Source organism: Arabidopsis thaliana (assembly GCF_000001735.4).
Source record: "Arabidopsis thaliana chromosome 1 sequence".
Lineage (NCBI taxonomy): Eukaryota > Viridiplantae > Streptophyta > Magnoliopsida > Brassicales > Brassicaceae > Arabidopsis > Arabidopsis thaliana.
Window position 1 is genome coordinate 29,067,777 of NC_003070.9, and position 27,972 is coordinate 29,095,748.

Sequence of the window (27,972 nt, forward strand, 5' to 3'; positions counted from 1 at the left end):
TGATGGTTTAAATAAAATAAAATAGTCTACATATCGAAACGTATGATGTATGCAATTTGATGGGCACAGAATCAATGTACATAGAACCACATTACACGTCATGGTCTACGATTCTTGGCTTTCCATCGACGCGTAGGAGCCAACTTCAAATGCAATTTATTGCAAACTAATTAACTGTATTATCAAAAGTCAAAACTCTCTTTTTAATCATTTCTTTCGCCCATCTTCACGTTTCCACAACTTCAAATTACAATTATATAATTGGTCACTTACTTTTTGATTTTATAAAACCAGATAAAGAAAGTAGAAACTTCAATTACATTTGTCTATGGTTTCATTTTGGCACTAGGACATACAAAATTATATCTTTGTAACAAAAAAAAAAAATACATAGGACATAACATCAAATACCAAATTTAGAATGTATAACCAATCAGAGTGACTAAAGTGGTTGGTAAAATGTAATCAATCTTTCCCTTGAAGACCTTTACTAAGCATCGATCGTGTATGAGAGCTAAATTTGCAGCCACTTTTTTCCATTACTTGGAACAACTCACAAAACCCCTCTACAAAGCCCTGTTTAAGCACACCATCAATGAGGATTTTCCAAGCGATTTCATCATCGCAATATCCACATCGAAGCAGTTTTTCGAAAACCGAGTTGACTCTCTCTTTTTCTCCTTCTTCACACAGCTTGCAAATCAACATTTTGCAAAACTCTAGTTGTGGTGAATGACCATTACATATCATATCTTCCACAACTTTTGCAGCTTCCTCATACTTTTGCAGCTTGTAGTAACATCTAAGAAGACCATTACAAATCTTCTCACTTAACGATATTCCTCATACTGTACGCTGGTTTGGAACCAATCCACTTTCTTCCATCAAACTAAGCAATCTATATGCACTATCTAAATTACCAGAGCTACACTGTCCAGCGATCAATGTATTATAAGTTATCAAGTCTGGAACCAAATTCTGCTCTAGCATCTTACTAAGCAGTCCCATTGCTTTGTGCACATTCTTCTTACAAAAACCTTTGATCAATGCATTGTATGTAATAACATTTGGCATCAACCCATTCTCCAACATATGTTCTAGCAATCCACTTGCTTCATCAAGTGTATCTCCACTACAAAAACTCTGAATAAGCACAGTATACATACAATCATCAGGCTTAATGCCACTCTCTGACATCTGCTTAAACAAATTCATAGCTTCTGACTTCTGTCCTGATCCACACAAAGCATCTATAAGCACTGTGTATGTTCGAACATTAGGACAACAATTGTCATCTTTCATTTTCACCAATAAGCTCAAAGCTTCATCGATCTTCTTTGCTTCAAATAGACCATATATAAGCTGAGTGTAAGAAACCTCATTTCTATGGCAACCGTTCTGAGTCATCTCCTTAAAAACCTTAAAAGCCGCATCGACTTCTTTTCTTCGACAATGTCCGGTAATAAAAGAAGTATATGTGAAATAATCAGGATCACATCCAGCTTGAATAAGCCAAGTCACATACTGCTTTGCTTCTACTACATATCCAAGCTTACAATACCCATTAACCAATGTGTTAAACGTGTATATGTCTGGAGAAACCAAATCCTCCAACATTTCAGTATAAAGTCTCTTCATTTCTTCGACTAATCCAAATCTAGCTAATGAACTCAACAGATTATTGTAGCATTTAGGAGTAAGTTTATATTTAATCTCGAAGCTATCACCTTTACGCATTGTCCTACAGAAATCAACAACAAACAAAGCGTCTCGCACTGAATTGCAGCTCTTTATCATTAAGATCGTGATCTTAGGCACCTCATAAGGTATTTCCTGGCTGCAGAGAAGAGTAACCAAAGACGCGTATGAAGTAACGTTGTGCTTGAAGTTTGGTATCCGAGAGATCCAATCCGAGAAACTGAGAGCTGTCTGAGGATCAAGATTGAGTGAAAACAGAGAAGAGACATGAGAAGGTGTATAGAAGGGGTAAGAGATTTTAGAGATGGATTGTTCTGCCAATTTGGTTCGGAGACAATTGAGAGTAATCGGCATGGAAGATTAGAGGGGTTAGACTCTGCTGTTGAGATAGTACTTGTAACTTTGTAAGCAGAGATGCGGCGGTGGATAATGGCCTTCGACGGAGAAGGTAGCCGGAAGAAGTAGAAGGAGATTTGGAAGTAGTAATCTCATCGTCGGTTGATTCGACGGTAAGTTGTACTTCCAGTTCAAGCAACAGTAGGGTTTAGGGTTTATGAATCAGTGAATGCAAGCAAAACCTCAAACCCGGTACAATGCTACGTTTGGTATTCTGCATTGGTTTATTAATTAAACCCAAACTCAAGTGGCATGTACAATACTACGTCAGTTGTTTGTATAAAACGACAGCGTTTGAAACCGCGACTGGTCCGTCAGGGTATATATGTAATATATACGATAAACATGTATTTTATGGTCAATGCGAATTCCCAATTTTCCCATTTCTTAAAATCTCTTCTCGATCTCCTTTGTTTCCGATTTGCCGGTCTTCGAAGTGGAACTGTGGCAGTGACGAGCGTGAGGAGAAGATCTGATCTTTAGGGCTTTCAAGGTAACTCATCACATTCTTCTATCTGTTGATTTCTCGTTTTCCGACCAGTGGATCAATCGATCAGTTTTGTACGAATTCGTGTCTGATTATCTGTTACGGTCTTAATTTGATTGTTTAGTTTGGATTTAGAAGCATGGCAGGAGCTGTTGGAACATCAATGTTAGGGTCTCTTATTGTGTTTACAGTGATCCTCTCGCTTCAGGAAATTTACAGAGGAAAATTAGCTTCTTCAGAGCTGTTCACGATCCTTGGTGGATTCACAAGCTCTCTCCTCTTTTTGTTTTCTCTCACTGTAAGTTCCTTAGAATTCCTCAACTTGATCTCGTCTTCATGGAAATGCACTACCTTTACAACTCCAATGTTGATCTGTGTCGTTAAATTTGAGATCTTTTGTTTTCTTCTCGAATTCATCTACATTTGTTGTTGACAGTTTGGTTGATGCGGTTTCTTTTACTTTCAGTTCATTGGAAATTTTCAGGAATCTTCTGGCATCAAGAGTGGTTGGGGTGCAGGTATGTCCTTGCTTCTTCATGAAATCAAATTTGTTCATACGATCAAAACCATTGGGTGTCTACTCTACCCCATTTTGTCTTCCACTTCAGAAGTTTGAGGGCTTAAGAGTGGAATTTTTGAATCTTTGATGATGATGCTCTAAGTTTACTTTCTGATAACATATTACGAAAACTCTTACTTTTATGTGTTACAAATACTCTTTTAGTGAATCAGTTGTTGGAACCAAATTTTTTTCATTCTTATGTCTTTTTCTGTATCACCTATATAAGAATCACAGTGATAAATGGCTCGAATTTGTTTGCCCCCTCCTGCTTCTGCTGTGTGAAAGTGGGTATACTCATTACTCAACAAGGGTTTGCAATGTATTGAAGCCAATTTTTGTTTCCATGGCAGTCATTCTTGCAGAAATCATAGCTCTTATCGCTGCTGGCACGGTTCATCGGGTTTGTATCACAACCTGGTAAGTGGAAATTCACTAGTTCTACTTGGTATATCCATTTACCCTGTTTAATTACTTCATTCCTCTCTTGCTAAAAGCGGTGTGGTGATTGTGATGCTGTTTCTTGATCTGCCTGCAGTTTCCTGTTCTCTGCTGGGCTATTGTACGAGGTGAACAAGATCTCTGGATACATGCTATCCAAAACCGAGTCAAAGTCTAAGAGACACTGAACCTGATAATGGAATTGATACGGCTTATTATTCTGGACTTAGATTTGTTTGGCACTTGAAGATGCAAAAACACTTTCAACATCATGAATTGTGATACTTAGAAACCCTAAATTCAAAATCCACATCTTATGCTTGATGTGAGTATTAGGTCTGTTTCCTTTGCAGCTTATAATCATAGAGATAATCATTTTAGTTGTGTCTTATGTTCTTGGAGAAACTGAATTGTGTCTTTTGGCCTCGACATCGTATCATCCGCAACCAGACACATCAAATGGTTTGTATCATCTATATTTTAATATCTCATGTATCGAAACCGCAACAATTGCTGATTCCAATTTAAATTACAACTTTACCAAGGTAAATGGAGCCTGAGCCAAATGCTTAGGATCAGCTGTTGTTAGCGTACTAATCTGTGGTTCACAGGAAATCTAAGAAAGTCAATCACACAACGGCTCATTGACCAAAACGTTCATCTTCTCATTAAGGAACTTGAGCACATCTTCTCTCTCTTCTTTGATAAGCAGCTGTCTTAATCTACCAAACGTTACACCCGATGGTCGAATCCCCATCTCGATCATCTCCTCTAACAAAACACAAGCTTTCTGAGTGGTACGCTCCTCGCACAACCCATTAATAAGAACCGAGAATGTATGCATACTAGGGAACACCCCTTTCTTCCTCATGTATTTCCACACTTTATCCGCTGTCTCCATCTCTTTCTTTTCACAAAACATCTTGATCACCATCGTGTAAGTGTCTGCATCTGGTTCACACACTTTAATCATCTTCCTAAAGACATCAAAAGCTTCGTCTTTCTCCCCTCGTTCTATTAGATGGCGTAGAATGATGTTACATGACTTGGAGTTAGGCGTCACACCTTTACTCTTCATTTCTTTCAAAACCCTATACACATTCTTCATCCTATTTGCTTTGCAAAATGCACCGATCAATGAATTGAAAACTGCTACATCGGCTTTCATTCCACTTCTTTCCATCTCGAGGAAAGTATCAACCGCCTCTTCAAGCCGGTTCTCAGTTCCATAAGTATGTACAAGCACACTATAGATAAAAGTGGTCGGCTTGCAAATGCTTGGATCCATGCTCCTCACAATGCCAAGAGCTTCATCAACTCTTCCAGCTTTACAAAGTATGTCAACCATTATACTATACGTCACTATATCCGGATGACAACCCGCATCAATCATTTCCCGGAAGACCTCTCTTGCCTTGGGCAAGTTGGGTTCTTTCCCCCATCCCTCAAGCAATATGCTATACGTTTTGGAGTCAGGCGTAAAGCGATCCCTCATATTTTCGAAAACTTCCTGTGCTTTCCTCACATTCTTGGATTTACACAACGCACTCAACAACCCGTTGAACGCCACAAGATTCGGCGGCAAATCATACTTCTCCATCACATTAAACGCGTAAATCGCCTCATCCACTTTCTGCGCCCTCGCATACTTCCTCATCACGATACAAAAAGTCTCTACATTTAGCATCTTCTTCTTCCTCATTGCATTGATAAGATCCCACATGAGCTTGTACTGCCTTATCTTCGCCGTAGACTCAATCATCATGTGGTACGCACGAACACTATGCTCGTAATGCCGTTGCTTCTCAGACCATTGGAAGAACCTGTATGTCAACAAACCAGCATTCCTGAATCTATTTAAAACATCTTCTACAACTTCTTGTGAAACCCTTAACCCACTTTGATCTAAAGCCGAGTCAAGCACCAATTGCGGAGAAGACATCAATACTTTAGATATGTTCTTCGCCACATCCGCAACATCTCTCACTTGTTCGCTTGAACTATACAGCCTCGCAGACAGAAAACTCTTACAGCAGAATCTGGATTGACGATTGATAATTCTGATCGTCATGTTGAATCTAACCCAGACCGTAGCAGAAGAACTACATTCCCATCGCATAAAAGAAAAAAAATTAACCAGCTGACGAAAATCAACTGATCTAATCCTAAAACGCTTCATTGAGGCATTTCGTCAAACAGTTGATGAACATTATATTATTGTGCACATAAACAAATACACAAATCTACTTGATCAGAAAAGATTATGTATTTACCTGTATGAATCAAGTGGTGTCTGTTTTCAGGAACTGTGGTTTTTGTCACCGGAGAATAATCCACGCGGCGACGGCGTCGAATGACGAAGACTGAAGAGCGACTAGTATACGCCAACGTTTTGAAAGTGAGATAAATTTGCCACGTGTCATTTTTGTCAATGTCACGTGTTCTTTTACTAAGAGCCATAAATTGGAACCTAATTAATGGTCCAAATCCAACAATAAATCACCTAACCAAAAAAATAAAAGATTTTTACATTCGACGAGACCGTGATCGAAACGGCGATGGTTGACCAGAGTCCTCGCCGTGTTGTCGTGGCGGCGCTCCTATTGTTTGTGGTTCTGTGCGATCTTTCGAATTCTGCGGGAGCTGCGAATTCTGTGTCAGCTTTCGTTCAGAACGCCATCTTGTCCAACAAGATTGTCATCTTCTCCAAATCCTACTGCCCGTAATTAAATTTCACTCTTTCTCCTAATTTGAAATTTGCAATTTAGGCAACTTTCCAAGTTTTGGTTCATATCTAGCTTTCCTTATTCATTGGCACGATGGCGGAATTCGAAATTCCAAGACTTTGTGTTGAAAGTTGTGAATTTTGTTTTGGATGTGTTAGGTATTGTTTGCGGTCGAAACGTATATTCAGCCAACTTAAGGAAGAGCCATTTGTTGTGGAGCTTGATCAGAGAGGTATCACTTTCTTTCTCACCCAACTGTTTATGAGAATTGAACTGTTTCTTAAAACTTCTGAGAGATTTGTTTTTGCAGAGGACGGAGATCAAATCCAGTATGAGCTTTTAGAATTCGTTGGTCGTCGTACTGTCCCGCAAGTTTTTGTTAACGGCAAGCATATTGGTGGATCAGATGGTATGATGAGCTCACTATCTCCTCCAAGTTTCATTCTTTTGTCCAAATTTCCCTTGTAACTCACAAGCCTTGGCTGTTTATCTTGTTGCTTCAGATCTTGGAGCTGCTTTGGAGAGTGGTCAGTTGCAAAAGCTTCTTGCTGCAAGTTGATATTTGAGGACCTCGAATGTGGAATCTACAGTATGTGATTTACAGGAATTAGAAATCTTTGCTAGTTGTAGACTGAATAAGCGAATTGATATGTATGACTCAGTTATGTAAGTTATGATGGCATTGATAAAGTCTTGATCTTTTGTTACTGCACTGCTCTGGTGATTGTTTCGCTTAAATAATCCATACTTGTGTGCCTTAGTGAATGGTTCATACGGCAAATATCAGATCATGGAAAGAAGAGCAAGTACAAGAACTTGTTATTGAAATTTTACCACAATGGTAATATACTATTATGGTGCTAGTTCATGATTCTGTTGCAGCACATGACTCTGTCATTAATCGAAGATTTACTCATTAGGACTACAATTCTTGCCTTCAGGGTACAGAGAAGATTATAGAGAAGAACTAACAGCATTATTGCTTCTATCTATATAAAAAAAAGCTGATCAAAATTCCCAAATTCATGGTTCTTGGTTCTCTTGACTGTTCTTGATAAATCCATTGTGTTTAAAACTGACTTAGTCATCGCTTTGAATTGGCTACTATTCAAGTTGATCAGTATTCGCTTCGAAATGGCTTGTAGGACTTTAGATCAAGAAGTACTCCAGCTATGGACCCTGCAGCTGCAGCAATGCTAACTACTAGACACCCTAAGCTGAAGACTTGAAGGCAAACCCATCTGGTGCTCCATCTAGGTATCTTCTTCTGCGCGATGTACATTTCCACTGGAAAATACACCGTCAATGGCCAAAACCCTAGTGCCCCGAGCAGACCCACAACGTCGTTGAAAAACGGAAGAAGCATTGAGATAACTGTCGTTATGATCACAAACACTGTCCTCCATATCAACCTGAGTAAGCCATTCCACGCCACACAGAAGCTTTGATTATTACATACACATCATGTTTAAAACTCAGATCCCATTAGTTTAAAGGCAAGATTTGTACCTGAAGACATTCAAGCGGAGAGGCTTGAAACCAGGAATTGGAATTTTGATATCTTTTGCAATGAACTCACTATCAGGGAATTGAATGGAAGCTTGCTTCTCGATGAAAGCAAACAGAGGTTGGCAATAGACTTGGTATGCACCAATAAGGTGAATCACAATGGCTGCATTTGCAATGTCAAGAAGCCAATAAGGATTATAAAACCCGAAACCGGTTAAGAGATTTCCCGGAGACAAGTCTCCAAAGGCTGCATATCCCATACATCCACACAACATATAGAACATAGTCGTTACACTGACGCTCACAAGTGTTGCCTTCTTCATCGTCTTCTCTTCTGATGGTGGTGACTTCACTGTGTCCTGTTTCAGATCCCAGAATAAAAAAAGCTTCATGATGGGACCAGTAATTAATGGCTTTGATCATCAAGACTTGTAAAGAAGGTATAAGTACCTGAATCTCGATGAGGATAATGGAGTAAGAGTAAGCAAAAGCAATGTCTCCAAGAGCTTGAAAGGTCCTCCATATCTTCTGTGTCTCTGTTACTGCTCCTATGCTAATCCCAGTGAGACTTCCCTTCACCTTCCCATTAACTGATGAAACCAAAACACATAAAACCTATTAGTTTTTTACCTATGAAAGTTCTTATTTAAGACCCTAGAAGCTTTATGGTTCAAGAAACGAACCGACAACTTGGGCTATGCCGAGGGCGAGACCGGCTGAGGAATAAGTGAAGGACATAACGGCGGCGAGGATTGAGAGCCACCAAAGTTGATCAAAATCTGGAATCTGAGAGAATAGAATCTGGACTAATCCAAAAGCTATCATGTAAGGATTACTGTTCATGTGACATGGATCTTTCCCTCCACTCTTGTGGAAACAGTTTGATCTCTTTATTGCCCTGTTTTTCAAAAACAAAATTTTGTTTATTTTTTATTATCATCAAAACCTATTTGGTCCATTACCTAACTTCGTAGTTTTAAGAGTTAATTAGTGAGAACACTCACATCATGCTTATAGCTGAAGCAATTGTGTAGCCAATAGCAACACCAAAGATATTAAGATACTGAACAATCCCACATAGCGTCACCTTCACGCCACCTATACAGAACAATGAAAAATGTTAATGCTCTGTTCTGATCTGATCTCCATTGTCCGATTTCTACTTTGAAGTTTTGTATTTACCGAGATTTGATCGGACAGCATCCATATAAGTGTAGTTCCTCTTGCCGGAGATAGGGTCGCCGGAGCGGTAACAAGCAGCAAGAAGAGAAGAAGTGAAATAAGTGACGGCAGAGAAGAGCAACATCACCACCGGTCCGGCGAGCCAACCTAGCTGCGCCGTAGCCCACGCTAGTGACAAAACTCCCGAACCTATCACTGCCGTTATTATGTGTGCACTCGCCGTCCAAACACTCCCTAAAACCCAAAATTTAAAAACTTTCAACTTTCTCGTTTTTTCAACATAACTAAATCAGAGCAGGTTTCGAGTTCAAATTAATATTTTTTTGAATAATTAGAGAACCAAGTCTCAATATGAATTAAAGAGAAAGAGAGAAACATTGTTACCAGTTCTTTTGTTTTTCCCGTCGTCGTCCAAGTACTTGGAGCCGCCGGTTTGTGGCATATCGACGGCGAGAACTGTTTGGTGGTTTTGAACCATCTTTTGTTTGTTTTGCTCTGTTTTTTTGGTTCTTCGTTCAATCTATGAAGTTACATGCAGAGTAAGTGTTTGAAAGAGTTGATCTTTAGAAGGTAAGGGAAATGTTTAATGACTTTGTTAAAGAACTGTCTTGTGGATGAAGATAAACTGAGAGTGGAGTGCAGATTTATATACACAGAAACTGGTAAAAACACTCATTTGAGGCAAACACAGTAAAAGGTAAAAAGTGTATTAAAAAAAATATATCTGTCTTGGTAAAAAGTTGGTAGGACCACTATTACTCAAGTGTTACTATTGAAAAATTTGACTTCATGATTTATAATTTTATATGAATGATTCGATACCAATTGGATAAAAACAAAAGAAAAGAGAAAATATGGGCAATGGAAAATTGGAAGTCCAAGATGATACCATCGTTTTCATTTGGACTTAAAATGTCATTGTTCAGCTTTTTTGAAAGAAAAAAACAAACATTCATGTACGTGTGTGTTTGAAGCTTAGTGTTATTTTCACTTACAACTAGATTTTATTAGAGTATTTTATGAGATTAGAGAAAATAAAATGTTGTTTTAAAAATAATAGGCATTTTGGTTATATCATTTGATTATTTACGTATTTCGCTAATTTTAAATTTTATTAACCGTGGACAAACTAAATTTATTTAGAAAACAGCTTGGTTTTTTCTTGAATATTTCAATGTAAAGTGTTATCGCATTAAGATGTTAAAAGAACATTCATGGAATCATGACATATATATGGAGAAATCTATGCCGACTTTAAATAATGAGTACACGCAATCATGTGTAGATTTCAAAATGATAACTCAAAACCAAAAGGTGATTTTTATAGTATGAGCAATAGTAACGCACATATACTATATCTTACCTAGAATCCGAAAGTATATCACCCCACCATATAAGTTTCTGTAGGTAACTAACTTATGAGGCGTGTAAGCTATATGTTCTTCTCGAAATGAAATATTTTGATTACTTTGCCAACTAAACTCATTTAAACATAAATGACATACACAAACTTGTATTGGCTTGATTCGTGGGAAACCAAATATCCTTTAAGGACTTACGAGAAGATTTGTATTCAGACAAGTCATCATTCAAAGGAAATAGTCTCCAAATATAAAGGGAATTATATTCATAAAAATAGAATCTATATATACATTGTTGCAGTCATTTTGTGAAATAAATCCTGGAGTTGGAATTTATTTACAATGGCTACCATTGGCTTTTAATTATTGTTTTTTTAGCAATAAATTGATTAACAAATAAAAAAACATTCGAAATATATTCCAATCCCATATATCACGCAGATTTTTCCAAAATTTGAAATAGATTTCGACAACTATTTAAAACAAAAAATGTTTGACAACCCAAAAGACAATTGCAATCCCTTAAAATGAGCGAAACGCAACTAAATATATTTCTTATCTATTCACTAAATCTTATGTCTCCAAAATTTGAACTACATTTCGACAACTATTTAAAACAAAATTTTGTTTGACAAACTAAAACACAATTGCAATCCCGTAAAATATTTATTTTAATTATAAATTTAAATTAGCGGGGTACCGCGGTTTATTTTTACAGGACGAGTTTGGTGGAACGGGTTTAGAAGGACGTTACTTAATAACAATTATAAACTATAAAATAAAAATATTTTATAGATAGACATAATTTGTAAAATTTTATATATACTAATTTAAAAAAATAAATTGTCTCCGCGGTGTACCGCGGGTTAAAATCTAGTTCATTCTTTACAATTCCAAAGTTTATAACCGCAAAAATGCATACAAAATGTACCAGTTTTTTTATTTTTTTTTCCATGTTTACATTGAAAGATAATTAAAAGTAATAACAAAGATCTAGGAGATCATGAAAAAGAATATGGTTCTTTGGTTAAGATCATCCACTTGATTTAAGCGCACACAATACACACACAGCCATCCTCAATGTCGATTAACGAATTAAAAGAATGAATGAGAAACGCCTTTCATCATAGCAACTGCACTTTCTTCAACTTGATCCCTTATTAAGTGTTATCTTCATTATTATTTTTATTATCTTTGTAAGAGTATACATCGCCATGAGTACTATATCCTCCTAACACTTACATTCTCCCTTTTCACTTTTCAGACGCCGCGATTTATCGCATTCGAATTTAGAGAAAGAGGAGCATCGGATTCGTTGCTTACTATTATCAGTTAGGTTTCTATTTAGATAATGTACTGTAATTAGTAGTATTTAAATAAAAGTTAAGATCTTACAGAAATATCTGGTTTGGCACTTCCAAGATAACATAAAGAAAAGGAATCTGTATTCTCGCTAAGTATTAAATTCTAATTATACTAAACACGAAATAGTTTTTACATGGAACAAATGAACTTCTCCCATCATAGAATTCATGACAATTAGAAAACTTAAAATTTTCAAGCTGAATAATGCTATATATATAGTGACGTGGTTTTAATCCGACTTCAAATATGATTTAACATTTTCATCAACTGTTTAAATTGATAAATCTTATTAACATGTATTATTAATGGATACAAGAAAGAAGTACATATTGGTCAAATTAAATATCTAATCTAATAATAATAATAATAATAATAATAATACTATAGTCTCATGTATATACTTTTTGGTTTCACTTTTTAGTTCAAGAACATTATGTAATGTCTTTAAAATATATAAAGATGAGTCGATGACGCTTAGTTTCTTGAATTTTGACATCTTTTAAGCAAGGTTTGGCGACCAGTTGACTTAAGACAACTATCTTGTATGAAATATATTCTTATTTAGAGAAAAATAATAATCGTAACTACTATAAGAATCTTTTTTGGTTGTAAACTTGTAGCTTTTCGTAATTAATTGACCAACGCACTCCGTGACTACAAATATCTAAAGACGAGTTATAATCGATCCTCCTCAACATTATATAACATCTATATCTTCTTATACATGGTAAATCATAAAATTTGGCCCACTATATATAGATCGTATTTATCAATTGTAATGATCATTGAATTTTCTTAGCATTACACTTTTTAAAAAGTTTTAGTTTGAATTAGTAGCCGAGCCATGGAGAAAGTTGTTTATTAAAAAAAAAAAAAAAGGTGTTGCAATGTCGTTACAGCTGAAATGTTTGAACGTTAGGTAGCATATGCGATACTTGAATTTATCATATTTCATATCTAACTGCACACAAACAAAAGCGTTTCTTTGACTCGATTACTCGAATATAATGTATTATTTGTGCTTTGCAATCGACTGACACTTGACTGAATAAACTGTTTCTTTTGAAAAAAAAATTCCACAATAATTTTGTGATTAGCAACAAACAAGTAATGATTTTGATGATTCTAGTCAAAAAAATGTTAACAACCAAAAATGTTAAAATAGGAAGAAATATTTATACTTATAGCTAGTTTTCCCTCACAATTTCATTCTTCAACATTCTTTTATATTTGTTACATTTACTAATCGATCACATCCGTATAGTACTAACAAAGATGTTTTTATTTCCCATTTAGAAGTAGATCAGAGATGTTTTGACTTAGACCACAAACAGTAAACGTGATTTCATTTCCTATTTAACGGGATGCATGCATGCATGGTTGGACTTGGACCATTGACAATCATAATATCCATATATATCTGATGTATCATTCTCAATGTTACTGTATAAGTCGATTTAAAACACTTATTTAACCCATAATAACTCATATTTTCACTAAAAAAAGAGAGATGAACAAGGCCGAGATGTTGGTAACCACATGGACATTTTGGTTATTAATAATGTCTTGTGGATTATTGACTTGTCTAACATCTGCAATGCCAACCAAATCTTTGTCTTCCAAACTCTATGAATCAAGCTTACTCATAAAAGTAAAGTCGATACCGCAGAGAGAATCGGTCTCACCAATAGCCTTTGGAACCTTGCCAAAGTCTAAGTCTCCGCGTCCGCCTTCTACTCCATCCAGGTCACATAATCGACGAATATCACCTTCAGAATCTCCTGCTTCGCTGCTAGATTACAACAATTTTGTCTCATCAGAACCAATTTATCAATATTGAGACAACAAGCTCTGTAATAGCATTTTATTAAATAGATGGTCTCCGTGATTGTCAAAATCTATCATTCTAAGGCGGTTTGGGTTGGTTTTTGTTTTACATGTGTTATGTTCATTAGAAATTTGAGAAACGAAATATTTTAGTTGCATTTTTTAGTTGAAATAAAACAGATAATTAATGCTTGTTTCATATCGTTTCATAACAAGCATGTCCCATCAGCATAATCTCACATGCCTAATCAAATTTTAATTCATCCCAGAAACTATCAACATTCTATAGTTGATTCATAGAACAATTAACCAAGGTTGTTCCAAATCTTTGATCATCCTTTTAAGGCGTTGGAGGTGGTTGGTCTGCACTTCAACCACCACAACGACATCCATAGCTCAGAACTCTGTTCACATATATACACTTGTAACGAAACAACACTTTCTATTGATAAGTGGTATTTTCATCTACACATCATCTCTATCGGACTGAGTACATTTTGCCTGACCCGACTGATGAATTTTTATCAACAATATGTACAATACACGAGGGTAAAAAAAACGTATCCAGAAACACTATCAGAGGAAAAGCTCTTGCGGTAGTGACGTGGGACAAAGCTTCTTTGCTGCAAACTTGTACTGGCAGGAGAAGAAAAGAGAGTAAACACTTGCAAGTATTTTGATATGAAGCTATTAATAATAAAGAAAGTGGAAGGCTCGTTACTTTGTGTTGACTGTACTTCTTTCTGATTGCAACCACATCAGATGAGAGTTTCTCATTACACAGCTGAAGAAGATTCTTAACGCATGCTTCCATATGTTTAGCCCTGTACGATGTGTAATGCTCTAGCGTAGCATTCTGCAAAACCCGAAATCAGCAGGTTTTAATAGAACGCAGAGTTGAATAAAGCTAACAACTGAAGAAAATAGGAATGAAAATACAGTCTTGTGGTCATACCCATGGTTTTCTTGAAGGGTGTAGAGTGTATTGTGCCAAGAAAACTGCAGAGGCTGCAACAAGTGATGGAGCGTATCGAAGCATAGCGTAATCTAACAGCGATAATTCGGTGAGATAGCAGGCCAGACACTCAGACAGCAGTGATGGTACCTAATAGAAACCAGCTACTAGTCAGAAACGTATATAACACATCACCCATTGCGTTGAGAGCTCATTTTTAATTTTCATATAACAGAATACCTCCTTTCTGCCTTGAGCAGCACGAAGAAAGCGCCTAACCACATTTTTAAAGTCTAGATCAGCAGGGAACCACAAAAAATGATGAATGAAGATAACATCAATGTGACAAGAAGATACCTCAAGAAACATTTTGCTGTTGGAGTTGTTAATTCGAACTTCAAGTAGTTCAGAACAGAAGACTCCATCTCCAAAAGCTGTTAAAAAGCTTAAAGGTTAACAACAATATCAAAACCACAAGAAGAAGAGTTTGTCCAGGGATGACTAAACATGCAAACCTCGTTACCTCATTTCTTAAGTATGTGTTATCAGTGATGTAACAGAAATCCTCCACTTGCGGCACACACACTTCTTCATATTTTCTGGAATTCCAGTGTCTCTACTAGTTAGAAATTGCATACTTTTGAAAAGAAAAAGAATGAAGCCAAAGAGTAAAATTTCTAGATTTCTTACGCTGCTATCATCATGCAGGTAACACCAAGTAGCTGCAGATTTTGCTTGTTGATTGCATTTCCTGTAAGATACCGATCAACGTAGTTTACTGCCAAATACAACGTCTCGGGCGAAAGCCTATACTCTTCAGCAACCTGTAGGTTTATGAAAATCCAGAAAACAGCTTTGTAACTACCTATTGCTATAAAACATTTGGTGTATTCTATTACTAAACTTATTGCCTTATCAATCAAAACTAAATATCTTGCCTTAATGAACCAGGATTCATCAAAAGCTTACCTCCACAAGCCAGTCAATCAGTATAGAACGCATGCTAGCATTGATGCTTGACTGAGTTCTTTCCATGTAATCTAGAGCCGGTCTTTTGTTCACCTGCAGAGCATAATAAGCAAAATTTCAACTTTGACAATTCAGAAACAGAATCAAATCAGTATGAGAACTGTGGCAGAGTAAAACAACAGCCATCCTACCTCAGATACACGCAAATGCTCGTAGATATCACAAGCAAAAGAAGCACAAAGCTGTGGATCCATCAAGTCACTATCAATGTTAACAATCTCATCATCATCATCATCATTTCCATCATCAGTAGTGCTCTCGACCATGTAATCTACAACGTGGTTCGTCAAAGAGTCATGAGTGGAAATTGACGGGTCAGATTGAGTAGGAGAGGCATCCAAGGATAATGCAGGTGAAGAACATAGAAGACTATCATCGCTTTGGAGCAATTCGGTGTCTTCGTAAGGAACGATTATGTTTGATTTCGCATTTGGCTTGGGAGGTAAACCGGAATCGAGAATTCCCAAATTCCAATTACGAGATAAAGCAGGTTTTGGTGCTTTCTTAGATTGGCCGATCTTATTTGAACAATTCACCTTCAGAGATTGAAACATTTACAGATTCAATTCCAGGATAAACCCTAAAAACTACATTTCTCGACGAACAAACACAGGAATTGAAAAAGGAACAAAAAGTAGAGAGAATCGAAGAGAAATTTTACCAGAGTAGACGACGGTGAAGGATTTCTAGATCCATTCTTCTGATTTGTGATGTCGCCGAGGGGAGCACGACGGTTTCCAACATCGCGGAGTGAGGTTCGAGTCTTGGCTAAGTTCGGACGAGGAATCGGATTCTCCTGAGATAGATTTCTCGACGAAGAAGACATTGTTGATGAAGCAATCGAAAATATCTCAGGCTCGGCGTTCTCGTTTTCCGGTGAGATTTAGGGTTTCTCTTCTGCGAGAGTGAGAGAGAGAGATCTTGAAGGAGACGACGAGAAACAAAACGGAAAATGAAAAACGCGGAATTATTTTGTTTTCTTTGATTAGGGGTTTTCTATTTTATATTTATTATAAGAAATAACGGATCAATCTTGGCCGTCAATTAAAACTCAAAGACCGTTACGATTACACGTATTTGATCATCAGTGGGTCCCATTATAGTTTAGCGCGAAACTTTTCCCTGACTTACATAGGCATTACTAGGCAAACCTTCTCCATGCCCTAGAGGGGTTTAAACAAGAGCAAGGAACAACTATCTATTGCAAGTGATATCATATATCTTCTTATCGTTTTGTACATACAGTCTCTTTCAGCATTGATTTCCATATCACAAGGTGATGAGCTCCTGCAGGTAAAAACTGTTAGAACATCGCACTCGTGTGGAAATCTGATTCAATTTCTTTTGAGTATTGCAGAGTGCTGCTGCTCAGTTTTTGGATCAACACTAACTTTGTGAGAATCTTCTCAACTACAACCGCAGCCATCAAAGTAGCCTTTGATTGCACAATTCGCAAAAGTTGTGATTCTGATATATCAAAAAAGGAAGTAGATGACATAGTAGTTGCAGAAGGATATCATCCTGCATCTCAGATTATCAATTATGTTCCTCTTTCATTTTTCCAGTGATCCATGTTCTCACAAGTTTAAGTTTCCCTATTGTGTTACAACCACTTCTAAACAATTCTCTTCCAGTGCTTTTTGACATGGTCTTTGAGGCTGATGAAAGCAAAAGGCTAAAATCTGCCATCAGCAAGCTAAGAGAGATAAAGTGTCTTTAGCATCTTTTATGATCAAATGAATCTGTTAGTCACTTTATGTTAGTCCCGGATGGTTAAAAATGAGGGTTCTTCATCCTTTTATTATGCGCTCAACGTTTTGTATACGATGCAGATGAGTGCCTGCAGCAACTGGATGTAGAAAAGGAATACAATTTGTGGTGTTTCCGCAATTCCAGTAGAATCATTTAACTGACATGGTGTGGTCATTTGAAGTTTGGTTTCCTCTTATGTGACACGTATCATTATTGTCATCATGCCTAATTGCTATATACTGTTTTTGGAATCTTTTGCAAGACAAGACAAAAGTTTTAAGTGGTTATCCCTTTTGAGTCCATGTAGGGAAAAGGTCAGTTGATCATTTCAAAGTTTGAATTTTTACCCCAAATTCGTTTGGTTTAGTATTTGCTTTCACGTCTAAATCATGAAACACCGCGTGCTCTAACTCTGTTTTAGAGCACTTGATATTTAAAATCTTAGCCCTTTAATTTTGTCCATCTATTACTACAAATAGTCTCATGGTCTTACTCTTTGATTAAAGATAACAAAAATTTCAAGAGAAAAAACTAATAAAGTAAAGATCTTTGTGTGTATTGTGGTGACTGGTGACCATTGCATAATTGAAAAGTTAAGTAAATGGGTAGGGACCAATAGAAAAACCAAGTCAAATTACATATAGAGATAAACTTGTCTAATCTCTCCCGCCACCCACTCCTATCTTCCTCTAATCTCGCCTCTCATCTCTCTCTCTTTATCACTCTCCCCTCTCGTCATATAAAGACATTAAACTCTAAAGTCATCTCTCTTCTATCTATCTCTCTGTCTCTTCTTGAGAGCTAAAAAGAACATCAAATGGCCATTATCGACGTTGATGATTCATTCAAGAGACCAGGAACTATACCTTTTAGCTGGGAGATCCGACCCGGTGTACCTAAAACCCGAATGTCTCAACCCGGTAACACAACTCCTCTTCAGCCTCCAAAGAAACTCTCTCCTCTCCGTTTTAAACCATTGTCTCACTCTCAGCCGCTTCTCCCGCCGGCGTTATCTCCACCGTCTTCTTCTTTCATCTCCAATTCCAAAAGCCGTCCTTTATCTCCTCTCACTCCCCATTCCTTTTCTACAACCCCATCGAAGCTCAAGCCACCACGAACACCGTCGTCGCTTTCTGGATTTTACTCTCCGGGACCTTCTTTCCGATCATCGCCGCGTGCTTTCTCGGAACGGTGGCAGCTCCACCGCCCTAACCGGATTCGACCCGAATCCGAACCAGAACCAAGTTCCGATTTTTCTGTTGCCGGGTTCGGGTGTTTCCCGTCGCCTAAGTTTAGGTTGAGGAAAGTTAAGAGCGGTGGTAGTCGGAGAAAATCCGGGTCGAGATCGGAGAATGATTATTATTGCTCCGACATGGAGACGATGTCGCCGTGGACTGTTTCAAGCCGTAGATCGGTTTCTCCGAGATGGGAATCACCCAAGTCGTCGTTTTCTTCTCTCCGATTCTCGCCACGATTCGCCAACGAAGCTGAATGGGTTGGGTTTGGACTCTTTTGAGCACATTTTCAATGAAATGGCTCGCGATCGGTTCTTTAGCCATCCGAACCAACGGAAGCCTCTTGAATCGCGCAAATCAAATTAAAGCAAATGTTGGGCTAAAATGGGATTTTTCAAAAGTTTAGGGTCCTATATCTAATGTGCTTTAGAGTTTTCACATCTGTGTAATATAAATTTGTGGATCTGTGGATGTCTAAAGACAATTCACATTTTGAATTTTGAAGTTTTGAGTGTGGGGAAAAAAGATTGTAAGATATGAAAAGTAAAATTAGTAAATGAATTTAGAAATCACACTAAAAAGTTAACATTTTTTTGCTACATACAACTTCTTAAACTATGGAAAAAGGGTCCCAATAATAAAATACAAAACTACTATCAATCTAATTAAATATTCAATTTTCCAATTAAGTATATGGCCGAATCAGTCAATTTAAAAGTATAGGGCTCAATGGAAATTTAAAAAACAGTTTGGGGTTCCTGGGTAAAACTTTAAAAAGCGATCCTGAGTTGACGTCACTGTTAAAGCTTTCAGCTTTGTAATGAAAACTCAAAGTAGGAGGACACCATGAAACCGTCGCAACCGCTATGTAACCGCATTGTTGATCAGCTTATTACTGCCATGATTCAGAACCGTCCATTCGACGCCGTTCTCGCTTCTTCAACGGTGGCGAAACCATGGACTCAGCAGCTCGTCTCCGATGTCCTCCATTCTATCCCCAGATTCTTCTTTATCTCCCCACGATCCATCGGTCGGCAAAAGGGTTTTCGTCACCGTTCACCGTTAAAGCAGAGAAACCTCAGTGATGAATCACAACGACGTCGTTCTGAAGTTCTAGTTCTAGGTCCCGGTGCGTATATGGATCCTAAGAAAGTCTCTATCGGGTTGCAGAAAGCATTGGAGTTCTTCTTTTGGATCGAAACCCACTTCGGGTTTGATCATAATGAGATCACTTGCAGAGATATGGCTTGTCTATTGGCCAAAGGCAATGACTTTAAGGGTCTCTGGGATTTTCTCCGGCAAGTCTCTAGAAGAGAGAACGGTAAAAATGTGGTCACAACAGCGTCTATAACCTGTTTGATGAAATGCCTAGGAGAAGAAGGTTTTGTGAAAGAGGCATTAGCTACATTTTATAGGATGAAGGAATATCACTGCAAACCTGATGTTTATGCTTACAATACAATTATCAATGCCCTTTGCCGTGTGGGGAATTTTAAAAAAGCTCGGTTTCTATTGGATCAGATGCAATTACCGGGTTTTCGGTACCCACCGGATACCTATACTTACACCATTTTGATTAGCTCCTACTGTAGATATGGGATGCAAACCGGATGCAGAAAGGCGATAAGGAGGAGAATGTGGGAGGCTAATCGAATGTTTAGGGAAATGCTGTTCAGAGGGTTTGTACCCGATGTGGTGACTTATAATTGCTTGATCGATGGATGTTGCAAAACGAATCGGATTGGTCGGGCTCTGGAGCTGTTTGAAGATATGAAGACAAAAGGGTGTGTACCGAACCAAGTGACTTATAATTCTTTCATAAGGTATTATAGTGTTACTAATGAGATAGAAGGTGCAATAGAGATGATGAGGACAATGAAGAAGTTGGGTCATGGTGTACCTGGTTCGAGCACGTACACGCCGCTAATACACGCTCTTGTTGAGACCAGGAGAGCGGCTGAGGCTAGGGATTTGGTGGTGGAGATGGTGGAGGCTGGGTTGGTTCCGAGAGAGTATACATATAAGTTGGTGTGTGATGCTCTGAGCTCAGAAGGACTGGCAAGCACACTTGATGAAGAGCTGCATAAGAGAATGAGGGAAGGAATACAACAGAGATATAGCAGAGTCATGAAGATCAAACCGACCATGGCTCGAAAAGAGGTTGTTCGAAAATATTTTCACAAGATTGACGGGAATCAAAATTTTGCAATGGAGGAAATCTGACACATGGTATAATTCCGGCTCAAATTTGCATGGCTTTCATGATACATTAGATAGTTTGATTGAAACACTAATTATAGACTTAAGTTTATGCCAGAGCCACTGGAAGATCTAACCGATCAAGTGACTAAATGTTTTCTGTGGAACTCAAACCTTGTATACTGCTTTTGTAATATTTCACAAAAACTTTTGTTATTTGTTCATAATAAGAAAGAAAAAGGGAACAGAAATCTATACTAACGAATTGGACTCTCATGAGCATTGTGCACGAACAAGCAGAGATTTAACAGTGTGTGGACATGAATCACCACCAAATGTTTTGCTCCATACAGGTACAGAACACCTACTTTTTTTCAGACAAGCCTGCACAAATTCACAAGAACCTCTTGTTTGGGCTTTAACGATTTCAGAGAACAAATAGAATTTACAGGGACAAAAGTAGCTTACCTTCTGTACAACAGCTAAAGAGTTGGGTGAGTGACAGCTTCCAATAGAATAGCTCCCGCAACTTCCATTTGGAGTGCCAAAGCTTGCAAACAATATCTTTGAAATTTTCCTGCCAGTAGGACACTGGAGCTGAACCTTAGGCTTCCTATCATACCGGTATGTTAGATTTTTTCGGTTGAGGCCTTTCTTTCTTGGAGATATGACAGGATGAGGATTTGTATTGGAGACATGACCACAGACTTCAGTGACCGACACTGTGTCTATAGTTATACCAAGAGGATTCCCTTCTCTTTCTTCTTCCAAAATGACTAGTAAGTTACTGTTTGGTTTAAGAAAAGATCTCGGTATATGGTACCTAAAGTAGGAGAACATAGCTTCAAAAAATAATATCCAACTAATATACCAAGATTATTTAAATAAGGAGAGTGAACAATATCATACCATATCTGAGAAGGGTTCCCCTTGTAAGTGTGAAATGAGACCCAGTACCGACCTATACTCTGGCCATTCACCCAAGCTTCTCCTTTTCCCATTGATCCTAAGTTCAAGGCCACCGGATCTTCCCCCTCTGGTGTGTCAAATGAGGCCTGTAGATATAAAATACCTCAGAGATTGAAAGTTTTGAGTAATATTTTGAGCTAGTACTATTTTACCATTTTGTTGTTCTACCTTGTACCAAGTTAGAGGCTGACTTTTGGAGTCTCTGTACTGCTTCCACTGAACTTTTGCGGACCCATCTTCAGTGTAAACATGGAATTTCTCCCCTTTCAGGCCAACCTTCACAACGATTTTGAGCTAGTATCAGTTAACATGAAGGAGATAAGGTCTCTTGAAGAATAAAACTCATAAGTTTTACCTGATATCCCCAACTATAGTTGTTGAAGTACAGTTGATATCTTCCATTCCAAATCTTTACGCTCCGTGATCCAACGACTCTCCTTTCTAGATGTGCTCCTGAATTCTGTGTTACAAAGAGAGACGCCGTCAGAAAAAATGTACTCCAGATGGTTTTTTGATATTTGCTACAGATACTGATGTAGAAGTACTCTATCTGGAGCAAATATTGAAGTTCAGTTGGTAAGACTGGGGCTCACCGGTAATCCTACCATTACGCTGAGTAATGCCAAGTTATTTGTGCCATTATTCAATGACATATTTTTCTCCAGCAAAAATCTGTGCGCTTTGAAAGTTCCATGCATAGAACCTAAATAAAACTCAAAGTTAGAAGCATTTAACTTTGATGATGCCAAAAACCTTTAACCTTGAGTAGGATATTCAACGGTAAAAAGGCATACCTATGAATCTCCCATTAACAAAGGCGTGTAGAGCATGTCCGAGATGGTTGACTTTAAGAACTGATGGAGCTCCTTCAGATTGCTGAAACCTTTATTGCAAAAGAAAAATTATAACTTACAGAATATCCAACAAAGAATATACTACTTATCTTGACTAATGCTATATATCTTACGGGATATAATTGGCTTTACCTAGTTGTTTGCCACAGATAGTCGGAAGTATCCTGTGTGGTATTCATGTGCTCAAGCAAGGATTCTGATCTTATTGACGTTTCACTGAAACTTGGGACTGTTTCTGTAAATTCCTCCCACATTTGAGGAGACGACAAATTTTGTCTTGCTTTCCTTGTTCTCGTGTTGTATTGTGCATTGACCTATCCACACCGCGAAATACAAATGAATACATCACAAGAAATCTGCGTGTATGATAGTCTTGATGTATGAGCTTACCTTGGCAGTGTTGAAGGCTACATTCTTGCAGTCTGGCAGGACACTTACAGATTTTGGAGACAAACGATATGAAGAATTACGAAACTGTACAGTAGACTCGCATTTGTCTTGATTCACCAGAATGGCAGCGCATAGGTTCGCCTTCTTCCCAAACACAAAAGCCTGTTAAATAAGACGTAAAGATCACTATTACAACATTCTTCATGATATCACGATACTGTTAGAATTTTCTTACAGTTTGTAGCTTCCCCAATGATATTGTAGTTTGCAGTCCTGAAAGTAGAGGCTCTTCACACAACTTAACTGCAGCATGTAATTCCTTAAGGTGTCCCCATTTTGGTTGCCTAAGTAACCCTGCAGCACCAACCATTTATGTTGTACTTTCAGATGAACATCTGATTTTGACTGTGAATGGTTTGAAATATTACCATATTCATCAAGTGGAGCCTGATCATAATAACTGGTGATTACGAACTGTGAAGCATTTCTCCCGAAGTTGGTTCCTCCATGATACTAAAATAAGATACAATGTCAAATCATCATTATTCTTGCTTCTCTTATACATTAGAGATTTTTTTAGTGAGACTGGAAAAGGTACCATGTAGTAGTTTACAAAGCTTCCATTCTTAGCGATGAAAAGAGCAACATGAAACGCTATATCCTCAGCTGACCTTATCAATGGTTCCTCACCATATGTTTGATAACTATACAAAGGGGTCAGCTGAAAGTTAGTAGTTTATATCTGGGGATTGGGAAGTACACAATAATGTAGTGAATTTGAGTGAAGACCATACAAACTCGTCCAGTTCTCAGTCCATATTGCAGGTTTGTTGGGTGAATTGGGTCCTTTGAATGTTTCTCCACATTGCCTCCCATTGCAAGCATTAACCTGAGGCACCATAGAAACAATAAGAAAACTAAAAAAAACGGATTCAGAAGTGGAAAATTGGCAGATGAGCCACATTGCAGGACAAACATAAAAACCAACCAAAGGATCAGGGGCATCATCTTGCTTGCACATAACCCATGGCACTCCTGTGTCAAGCTCAACAGCCAATTTTGCTGTCCATTTGACATATGATTTCCCTTCTTGTCGAAAAGCTCTACCAACCATCCCATACTCGTTCTCAATCTGTTTTGCACATAACTTTAAGATCATTAAAAAAAAAAAAAAACTTCGAAGGAAACATACATGAAAAACCATAATGTAAACCTGTGAGAGTATGATAGGTCCTCCTTGGGAAGCATACAAGTTTTCCGATTTCATCAGCTTAACAATCATTTTCGCATATCTCTTCATGTGATACTGCAAATAAAACGTAATCTTCTTTAGACCATAGAAGTAAGGAAGCCATCTGAGTTCAGTAAATTAATTACCTTGAATGGCTCATTATCTGTCCTGAAGACAATCCCTTGGACATTATGCAACCAGAAAGGCAAACCCCTGCAATGTGTTATTGAAAACCCTAAAATTCCACGAACATTGTGTTTTACCATATCGGAAAATCTCAACGATCTAAAGACGGAAAGAGTTTACCCATAAGACCATTCCCCTTGGATAAAAGGTCCAATCCGAAGACAGACATATAAGCCATGATTTTTTACTTCCTTGATAAACTTCACGATATCACGGCTTCCACTGAAATCGAACTGTAGATTCACAAAAACCATCAATCGCATAAATACCTAAATTCGTCTGTATAGGGTATAGAGACGGAGAGACTGACCTGGCCTTGTTGCGGCTCGTGAACGTTCCAGAACACATATGTGTCTACTACATCTATTCCTCCAGATTTTGCCTTTGCTATCAAGGACGGCCACATCTGCAAGTTCGATTTCCCATTAATATTTGCAGAAGAAGAAGAAGACAAAGAGATCCCGCCAAATTTTATTGGAAGTTTCATACGTTTCAGAATGTTTGGGGTCGAATAATAATAAATCAGAAAATAAGAGCACTTAATTTCACGAAATCCATAAAACTAAAACCAAATCAGAACGTTTGGGGTCGCATAAGAATAAATAAGAAACTAAGAGTACTTAAACTCGCAAATTCGATAAGTTCAAAACGGCCTAGTCGGAAAAGACGATTTTATCCTCTCTCTCTCTCTACTCTTAACGGCTCATGTGTTTCGTATTAGCAACCTGCCGCCGACTTAGTGTGCTAATTCACGTGACTGATCGGCGCGATTTCGCCGGGAAATTGCAGAAATTAAATTCCGGCGACGTTACGAAACTTCTAGATATAGACGGATCGGTGAGAACGGAGAGAGAATTACCTGAGGAGTGCTGCGAGTATAATGGATTGAGCCGGAGAAAAGGATCTTATGTTCGCCGTCGATGATCAGCGAGCGACCGTCGTATGTTACGTTTGCGACGTCTCCGGCAACTATAACCGCCATGAGAACGAGAAAAACTAGCGAGTACTGAAAAGTCGTCATTTCTTATGTAAACACTGACGTTTGAAGATTCTAGAGAGTTTTTATAGTTTGGGACTATGCACAACTAACTGTGCAGTGTATCTCACCATCGTCTCGAATTTATGCGACCCAATCATAAATTTCTTCTTTATTTTTTCTTAAATCCGGTTTATATATGATTCAATGGAAATTGCAATTATAAAGTAAAAGCCCAATAGCGTCAAAAAAAAGTAAAAGCCCAATAATAGTGAGGCCCATCAATAATCTGGAGTCAAACAATGGTGGATAATGGAAATCTCTCAAAATCCAAATCCGGTTTTAGCCGGTTATAAATGGGTTTGACTGGTTTCGGGTCACAATCGAACGGTTGACGTCGATCATCATTCTGGTAGTTGAAAACTTTGTCGTCGTCGTCGTCGTCGTCGTAGCACGTGTTGCACGTGAGAAATTTCCCGCACAAAATCTTACTCTTTTCGTCTTCTTCCCCAATCTGGGATTGAATCTCCAGAATCCATGGATCGTGCTTTAACTCCGCGTTTTGATACTCCAGCTACTCTCTCCCCTTTCCGATACCGATATGGGAGCTCTCTGGCCATCACTCGACGATTCGCGCCGGCGATTGTTTGCGCGAAACGATCTCCGATCGATGGAGTGAGCGACGAGCTGAATCTGATTGCTTCACAGAACTTAGATCAAGCTCCCGCACGAAGACTAGCCCGTTCCGCTTTTGTTGACTTGCAGCTTCAGCTGGATCACTGCTTGTTCAAGGTTGCATTGACTCATACCTTTATAGCAAAATAATTAACATAATCTCCGTTCTAATCATTTGTATCTGGTGACAGAAAGCTCCGAGTGGGATCAGAACAGAGGAGGTAAGCAGTGATTTTGTTTATTTGGTCTCTTCGAAGGAGATACAAAGTCGTTGAATCTTCTTCTCTGAATAATGATAGTGGTATGAGAGAAATTCGAAAGGGGAAGATATTTTCTGCAAGAGTTGGTTGCCGAAATCCGGCGACGAAATCAAAGCTGCTGTATGTTTCTGTCATGGCTATGGAAGCACTTGCACTTTCTTCTTCGATGGTTCGTTAGATTTATCTCTACTTGCATCATTTAGTTGAAAGGCTCTTCTTTTAATATATGTGGGAAAAAAATTGGGTTGTTTTACAGGTATAGCAAAGCAAATAGCAGGTTTTGGTTATGGGGTTTATGCTATAGACCATCCTGGTTTTGGTTTATCAGATGGTTTACATGGTCACATTCCAAGTTTTGATGACTTAGCAGACAATGCTATTGAACAGTTCACCAAAATGAAAGGTATATCTAAATTGTACCTGTTATTGCTTTTTGGTGTTGAATCTTGCTTTTGGGTTTTATTTAAGTGGTTTGATTCCTAGGGAGATCGGAATTGAGAAATTTGCCCCGGTTTTTGCTGGGACAGTCAATGGGAGGAGCAGTTGCCTTAAAAATTCATCTTAAAGAACCTCAAGCTTGGGATGGTCTTATCCTTGTCGCTCCAATGTGTAAGGTAAGTCTCTAACTATATCATTTTCTATGCATGTAATTGAGGTCTGGAGATTTGTTTCTCAAATCTGCAAATAAGATTTTCAGTGCTTGGAAGTATCTGTATTCACATTTTACATCTAGTTAGTTCATGTTTGAAATACCTGACCTTGGGTTGTCTCAAGATTTCAGAAGATGTAAAACCTCCTCCACTAGTCTTGAAGACGTTAATCTTGATGTCGACACTATTTCCCAAAGCAAAGCTCTTTCCAAAGAGAGACTTGAGCGACTTCTTCTTCAGGGACCTGAGTAAAAGAAAATTGGTACTTTCTCTTAGTTTTTCAATGGTACATTTTCTGAAGCATTTTTGCTAACTTTGTCTTTGATGTTTTTGTTCTCTGTGGATAAAGTGTGAGTACGATGTGATATGCTACGATGATCAAACACGTCTCAAAACTGCTGTTGAACTTCTAAATGCAACAAGAGACATTGAGATGCAAGTTGACAAGGTTAGTTGTAGAACCAAAGAAATAAAGGAAAGCTCTTCTCATCATAGACAGGGGCAAAAAACGAGATCTTTCTTTTCTATGTTGCAGGTCTCGTTGCCACTGTTGATACTTCATGGAGACACTGATAAAGTCACAGATCCCACTGTGAGTAAATTCCTTCACAAACATGCAGTCAGCCAAGACAAGACTCTAAAACTCTATCCAGGTGGCTACCATTGCATTCTAGAAGGTGATACAGACGAAAATATTTTCACTGTAATCAATGACATCGTTGCTTGGCTCGATGCCCGCGTTGATCCCAAGTAAAGTGAGATCATCTCTCCACAAACCTATACTTATTATTGTCTTCTGAATACTGTCGAGTCTCTGTGATTAAACATCCGGATAAGAAGAAAAAATAGATATGTGGCTTACAATGAATACACAACCTTAGCCGTTGTTTGCTTAGCTAGTGCTTCTAGTGCTACATCAGCCGCATCTTTCGAAGTGTAGTTAGTATTGTTTGGGTGCACATAAGTCAGGCTCAGAATCAAATTGATGACTGATCTCATTTGAACCATATTGCTCTGACAGATCCTTGAAATCTTGTGTTCTATTTGAGTGTTATTTTGT

General features: G+C 38.0%; 10 protein-coding genes, 2 long non-coding RNA genes and 1 other non-coding gene across 19 annotated transcripts; 7 read left to right on the forward strand and 6 right to left on the reverse strand.

The window, feature by feature from the left end:
- Nucleotides 1-566: 566 nt before the first annotated feature.
- On the reverse strand, nt 567-2,261 carry AT1G77340 (Pentatricopeptide repeat (PPR) superfamily protein). Its single transcript, NM_106383.3, has one exon. It carries the CDS (start codon nt 2,050-2,052, stop codon nt 844-846), a length of 1,209 nt encoding a protein of 402 aa, NP_177858.2. The 5' UTR covers nt 2,053-2,261; the 3' UTR covers nt 567-843.
- A 187-nt stretch (nt 2,262-2,448) lies between these two features.
- On the forward strand, nt 2,449-4,123 carry AT1G77350 (keratinocyte-associated-like protein). Of its 2 annotated transcripts, none has more exons than NM_106384.5 (5): nt 2,449-2,587; nt 2,706-2,879; nt 3,048-3,099; nt 3,494-3,560; nt 3,679-4,123. In NM_106384.5, the coding sequence occupies exons 2-5, from the start codon at nt 2,721-2,723 to the stop codon at nt 3,767-3,769; spliced, it is 369 nt and encodes a 122-aa protein (NP_565155.1). In that variant the 5' UTR covers nt 2,449-2,587; nt 2,706-2,720; the 3' UTR covers nt 3,770-4,123. The 2 variants fall into 2 exon arrangements, with proteins under 2 accessions (NP_565155.1, NP_001031293.1); NM_001036216.4 differs by having other exon boundaries at nt 2,465-2,587; nt 2,717-2,879.
- An 83-nt stretch (nt 4,124-4,206) lies between these two features.
- Nucleotides 4,207-5,953, reverse strand: APPR6 (Tetratricopeptide repeat (TPR)-like superfamily protein; the record flags this gene model as incomplete). 2 transcript variants are annotated; one of them, NM_001334777.1, is made up of 2 exons in its annotated part: nt 5,855-5,953; nt 4,207-5,683 (listed from the first exon to the last, which is right to left on the reverse strand). In NM_001334777.1, the coding sequence occupies exon 2, from the start codon at nt 5,650-5,652 to the stop codon at nt 4,207-4,209; it is 1,446 nt and encodes a 481-aa protein (NP_001322987.1). In that variant the 5' UTR covers nt 5,653-5,683; nt 5,855-5,953. The 2 variants fall into 2 exon arrangements, with proteins under 2 accessions (NP_001322987.1, NP_177860.2); NM_106385.3 differs by having other exon boundaries at nt 4,207-5,878.
- Nucleotides 5,954-6,063: 110 nt separating this feature from the next.
- AT1G77370 (Glutaredoxin family protein) lies at nt 6,064-7,117 on the forward strand. 2 transcript variants are annotated; one of them, NM_106386.5, is made up of 4 exons: nt 6,064-6,303; nt 6,466-6,539; nt 6,618-6,716; nt 6,811-7,117. In NM_106386.5, the coding sequence occupies exons 1-4, from the start codon at nt 6,140-6,142 to the stop codon at nt 6,864-6,866; spliced, it is 393 nt and encodes a 130-aa protein (NP_177861.1). In that variant the 5' UTR covers nt 6,064-6,139; the 3' UTR covers nt 6,867-7,117. The 2 variants fall into 2 exon arrangements, with proteins under 2 accessions (NP_177861.1, NP_001321328.1); NM_001334778.1 differs by having other exon boundaries at nt 6,067-6,303; nt 6,466-6,716; nt 6,811-7,094.
- On the reverse strand, nt 7,103-9,614 carry AAP3 (amino acid permease 3). The gene is made up of 7 exons (NM_106387.3): nt 9,383-9,614; nt 8,999-9,232; nt 8,821-8,914; nt 8,500-8,714; nt 8,267-8,406; nt 7,817-8,175; nt 7,103-7,719 (listed from the first exon to the last, which is right to left on the reverse strand). Exons 1-7 carry the CDS (start codon nt 9,474-9,476, stop codon nt 7,425-7,427), a joined length of 1,431 nt encoding a protein of 476 aa, NP_177862.1. The 5' UTR covers nt 9,477-9,614; the 3' UTR covers nt 7,103-7,424.
- A 1,862-nt stretch (nt 9,615-11,476) lies between these two features.
- On the forward strand, nt 11,477-11,678 carry AT1G09717. The gene has a single exon (NR_139679.1). It is a non-coding gene; the product is annotated as an other RNA (long non-coding RNA).
- Nucleotides 11,679-13,040: 1,362 nt separating this feature from the next.
- AT1G09723 lies at nt 13,041-13,249 on the reverse strand. The gene has a single exon (NR_139680.1). It is a non-coding gene; the product is annotated as an other RNA (long non-coding RNA).
- Nucleotides 13,175-13,732, forward strand: AT1G09727. Its single transcript, NR_143518.1, has one exon. It is a non-coding gene; the product is annotated as an uncharacterized misc_RNA (transcript).
- Nucleotides 13,733-13,877: 145 nt separating this feature from the next.
- Nucleotides 13,878-16,509, reverse strand: CYCA1;2 (CYCLIN A1;2). The gene is made up of 10 exons (NM_106388.4): nt 16,197-16,509; nt 15,667-16,071; nt 15,476-15,568; nt 15,197-15,330; nt 15,030-15,105; nt 14,864-14,940; nt 14,747-14,780; nt 14,507-14,656; nt 14,273-14,407; nt 13,878-14,187 (listed from the first exon to the last, which is right to left on the reverse strand). The coding sequence occupies exons 1-10, from the start codon at nt 16,359-16,361 to the stop codon at nt 14,128-14,130; spliced, it is 1,329 nt and encodes a 442-aa protein (NP_177863.2). The 5' UTR covers nt 16,362-16,509; the 3' UTR covers nt 13,878-14,127.
- A 1,289-nt stretch (nt 16,510-17,798) lies between these two features.
- AT1G77400 (extensin-like protein) lies at nt 17,799-19,149 on the forward strand. Its single transcript, NM_106389.5, has one exon. The coding sequence runs from the start codon at nt 18,105-18,107 to the stop codon at nt 18,801-18,803; it is 699 nt and encodes a 232-aa protein (NP_177864.1). The 5' UTR covers nt 17,799-18,104; the 3' UTR covers nt 18,804-19,149.
- Nucleotides 19,150-19,349: 200 nt separating this feature from the next.
- Nucleotides 19,350-20,745, forward strand: AT1G77405 (Pentatricopeptide repeat (PPR) superfamily protein; the record flags this gene model as incomplete). The annotated part of the gene is made up of 1 exon (NM_106390.3): nt 19,350-20,745. Exon 1 carries the CDS (start codon nt 19,369-19,371, stop codon nt 20,743-20,745), a length of 1,377 nt encoding a protein of 458 aa, NP_177865.2. The 5' UTR covers nt 19,350-19,368.
- Nucleotides 20,746-20,880: 135 nt separating this feature from the next.
- On the reverse strand, nt 20,881-25,488 carry BGAL16 (beta-galactosidase 16). Of its 4 annotated transcripts, none has more exons than NM_106391.2 (19): nt 25,211-25,488; nt 24,662-24,757; nt 24,472-24,584; nt 24,312-24,378; nt 24,148-24,240; nt 23,923-24,066; nt 23,729-23,823; nt 23,533-23,638; nt 23,363-23,447; nt 23,170-23,288; nt 22,935-23,096; nt 22,677-22,858; nt 22,485-22,573; nt 22,284-22,393; nt 22,046-22,150; nt 21,859-21,966; nt 21,631-21,776; nt 21,190-21,544; nt 20,921-21,105 (listed from the first exon to the last, which is right to left on the reverse strand). In NM_106391.2, the coding sequence occupies exons 1-19, from the start codon at nt 25,370-25,372 to the stop codon at nt 20,995-20,997; spliced, it is 2,448 nt and encodes an 815-aa protein (NP_177866.2). In that variant the 5' UTR covers nt 25,373-25,488; the 3' UTR covers nt 20,921-20,994. The 4 variants fall into 4 exon arrangements, with proteins under 4 accessions (NP_001320598.1, NP_177866.2, NP_001320597.1 ...); NM_001334780.1 differs by having other exon boundaries at nt 23,923-24,081; NM_001334779.1 differs by having other exon boundaries at nt 20,881-21,105; nt 24,312-24,584.
- A 234-nt stretch (nt 25,489-25,722) lies between these two features.
- On the forward strand, nt 25,723-27,943 carry AT1G77420 (alpha/beta-Hydrolases superfamily protein). Its single transcript, NM_106392.4, has 8 exons — nt 25,723-26,119; nt 26,194-26,223; nt 26,302-26,431; nt 26,519-26,665; nt 26,746-26,876; nt 27,037-27,174; nt 27,262-27,360; nt 27,448-27,943. The coding sequence occupies exons 1-8, from the start codon at nt 25,865-25,867 to the stop codon at nt 27,664-27,666; spliced, it is 1,149 nt and encodes a 382-aa protein (NP_177867.1). The 5' UTR covers nt 25,723-25,864; the 3' UTR covers nt 27,667-27,943.
- The last annotated feature ends 29 nt before the right edge of the window (nt 27,944-27,972 follow it).

Bases quoted from the DNA above. Each gene is read 5' to 3' on its own strand.
- AT1G77340 (NM_106383.3), bottom strand. From the start codon at position 2,052: ATGCCGATTACTCTCAATTGTCTCCGAACCAAATTGGCAGAACAATCC.
- AAP3 (NM_106387.3), bottom strand. From the start codon at position 9,476: ATGGTTCAAAACCACCAAACAGTTCTCGCCGTCGATATGCCACAAACC. The intron at 8,915-8,998 runs GTAAATACAAAA...TGTTCTGTATAG, and splicing joins TGCTGTCCGATCAAATCTCG to GTGGCGTGAAGGTGACGCTA. The intron at 8,715-8,820 runs GTGAGTGTTCTC...TTTGAAAAACAG, and splicing joins GCTTCAGCTATAAGCATGAT to GGCAATAAAGAGATCAAACT.
- AT1G77350 (NM_106384.5), top strand. From the start codon at position 2,721: ATGGCAGGAGCTGTTGGAACATCAATGTTAGGGTCTCTTATTGTGTTT. The intron at 2,880-3,047 runs GTAAGTTCCTTA...TTTTACTTTCAG, and splicing joins TCTTTTTGTTTTCTCTCACT to TTCATTGGAAATTTTCAGGA. The intron at 3,100-3,493 runs GTATGTCCTTGC...TTTCCATGGCAG, and splicing joins CAAGAGTGGTTGGGGTGCAG to TCATTCTTGCAGAAATCATA.
- BGAL16 (NM_001334780.1), bottom strand. From the start codon at position 25,372: ATGACGACTTTTCAGTACTCGCTAGTTTTTCTCGTTCTCATGGCGGTT. The intron at 22,859-22,934 runs GTAAGCTCATAC...CGGTGTGGATAG, and splicing joins TAGCCTTCAACACTGCCAAG to GTCAATGCACAATACAACAC. The intron at 22,151-22,283 runs GTGAGCCCCAGT...TTTGTAACACAG, and splicing joins GCGTAATGGTAGGATTACCG to AATTCAGGAGCACATCTAGA.
- AT1G77400 (NM_106389.5), top strand. From the start codon at position 18,105: ATGGCCATTATCGACGTTGATGATTCATTCAAGAGACCAGGAACTATA.
- AT1G77420 (NM_106392.4), top strand. From the start codon at position 25,865: ATGGATCGTGCTTTAACTCCGCGTTTTGATACTCCAGCTACTCTCTCC. The intron at 26,432-26,518 runs GTTCGTTAGATT...GTTGTTTTACAG, and splicing joins TTGCACTTTCTTCTTCGATG to GTATAGCAAAGCAAATAGCA. The intron at 26,666-26,745 runs GTATATCTAAAT...TTTGATTCCTAG, and splicing joins ACAGTTCACCAAAATGAAAG to GGAGATCGGAATTGAGAAAT.
- AT1G77370 (NM_001334778.1), top strand. From the start codon at position 6,140: ATGGTTGACCAGAGTCCTCGCCGTGTTGTCGTGGCGGCGCTCCTATTG. The intron at 6,304-6,465 runs GTAATTAAATTT...TGGATGTGTTAG, and splicing joins TTCTCCAAATCCTACTGCCC to GTATTGTTTGCGGTCGAAAC. The intron at 6,717-6,810 runs GTATGATGAGCT...TTGTTGCTTCAG, and splicing joins GCATATTGGTGGATCAGATG to ATCTTGGAGCTGCTTTGGAG.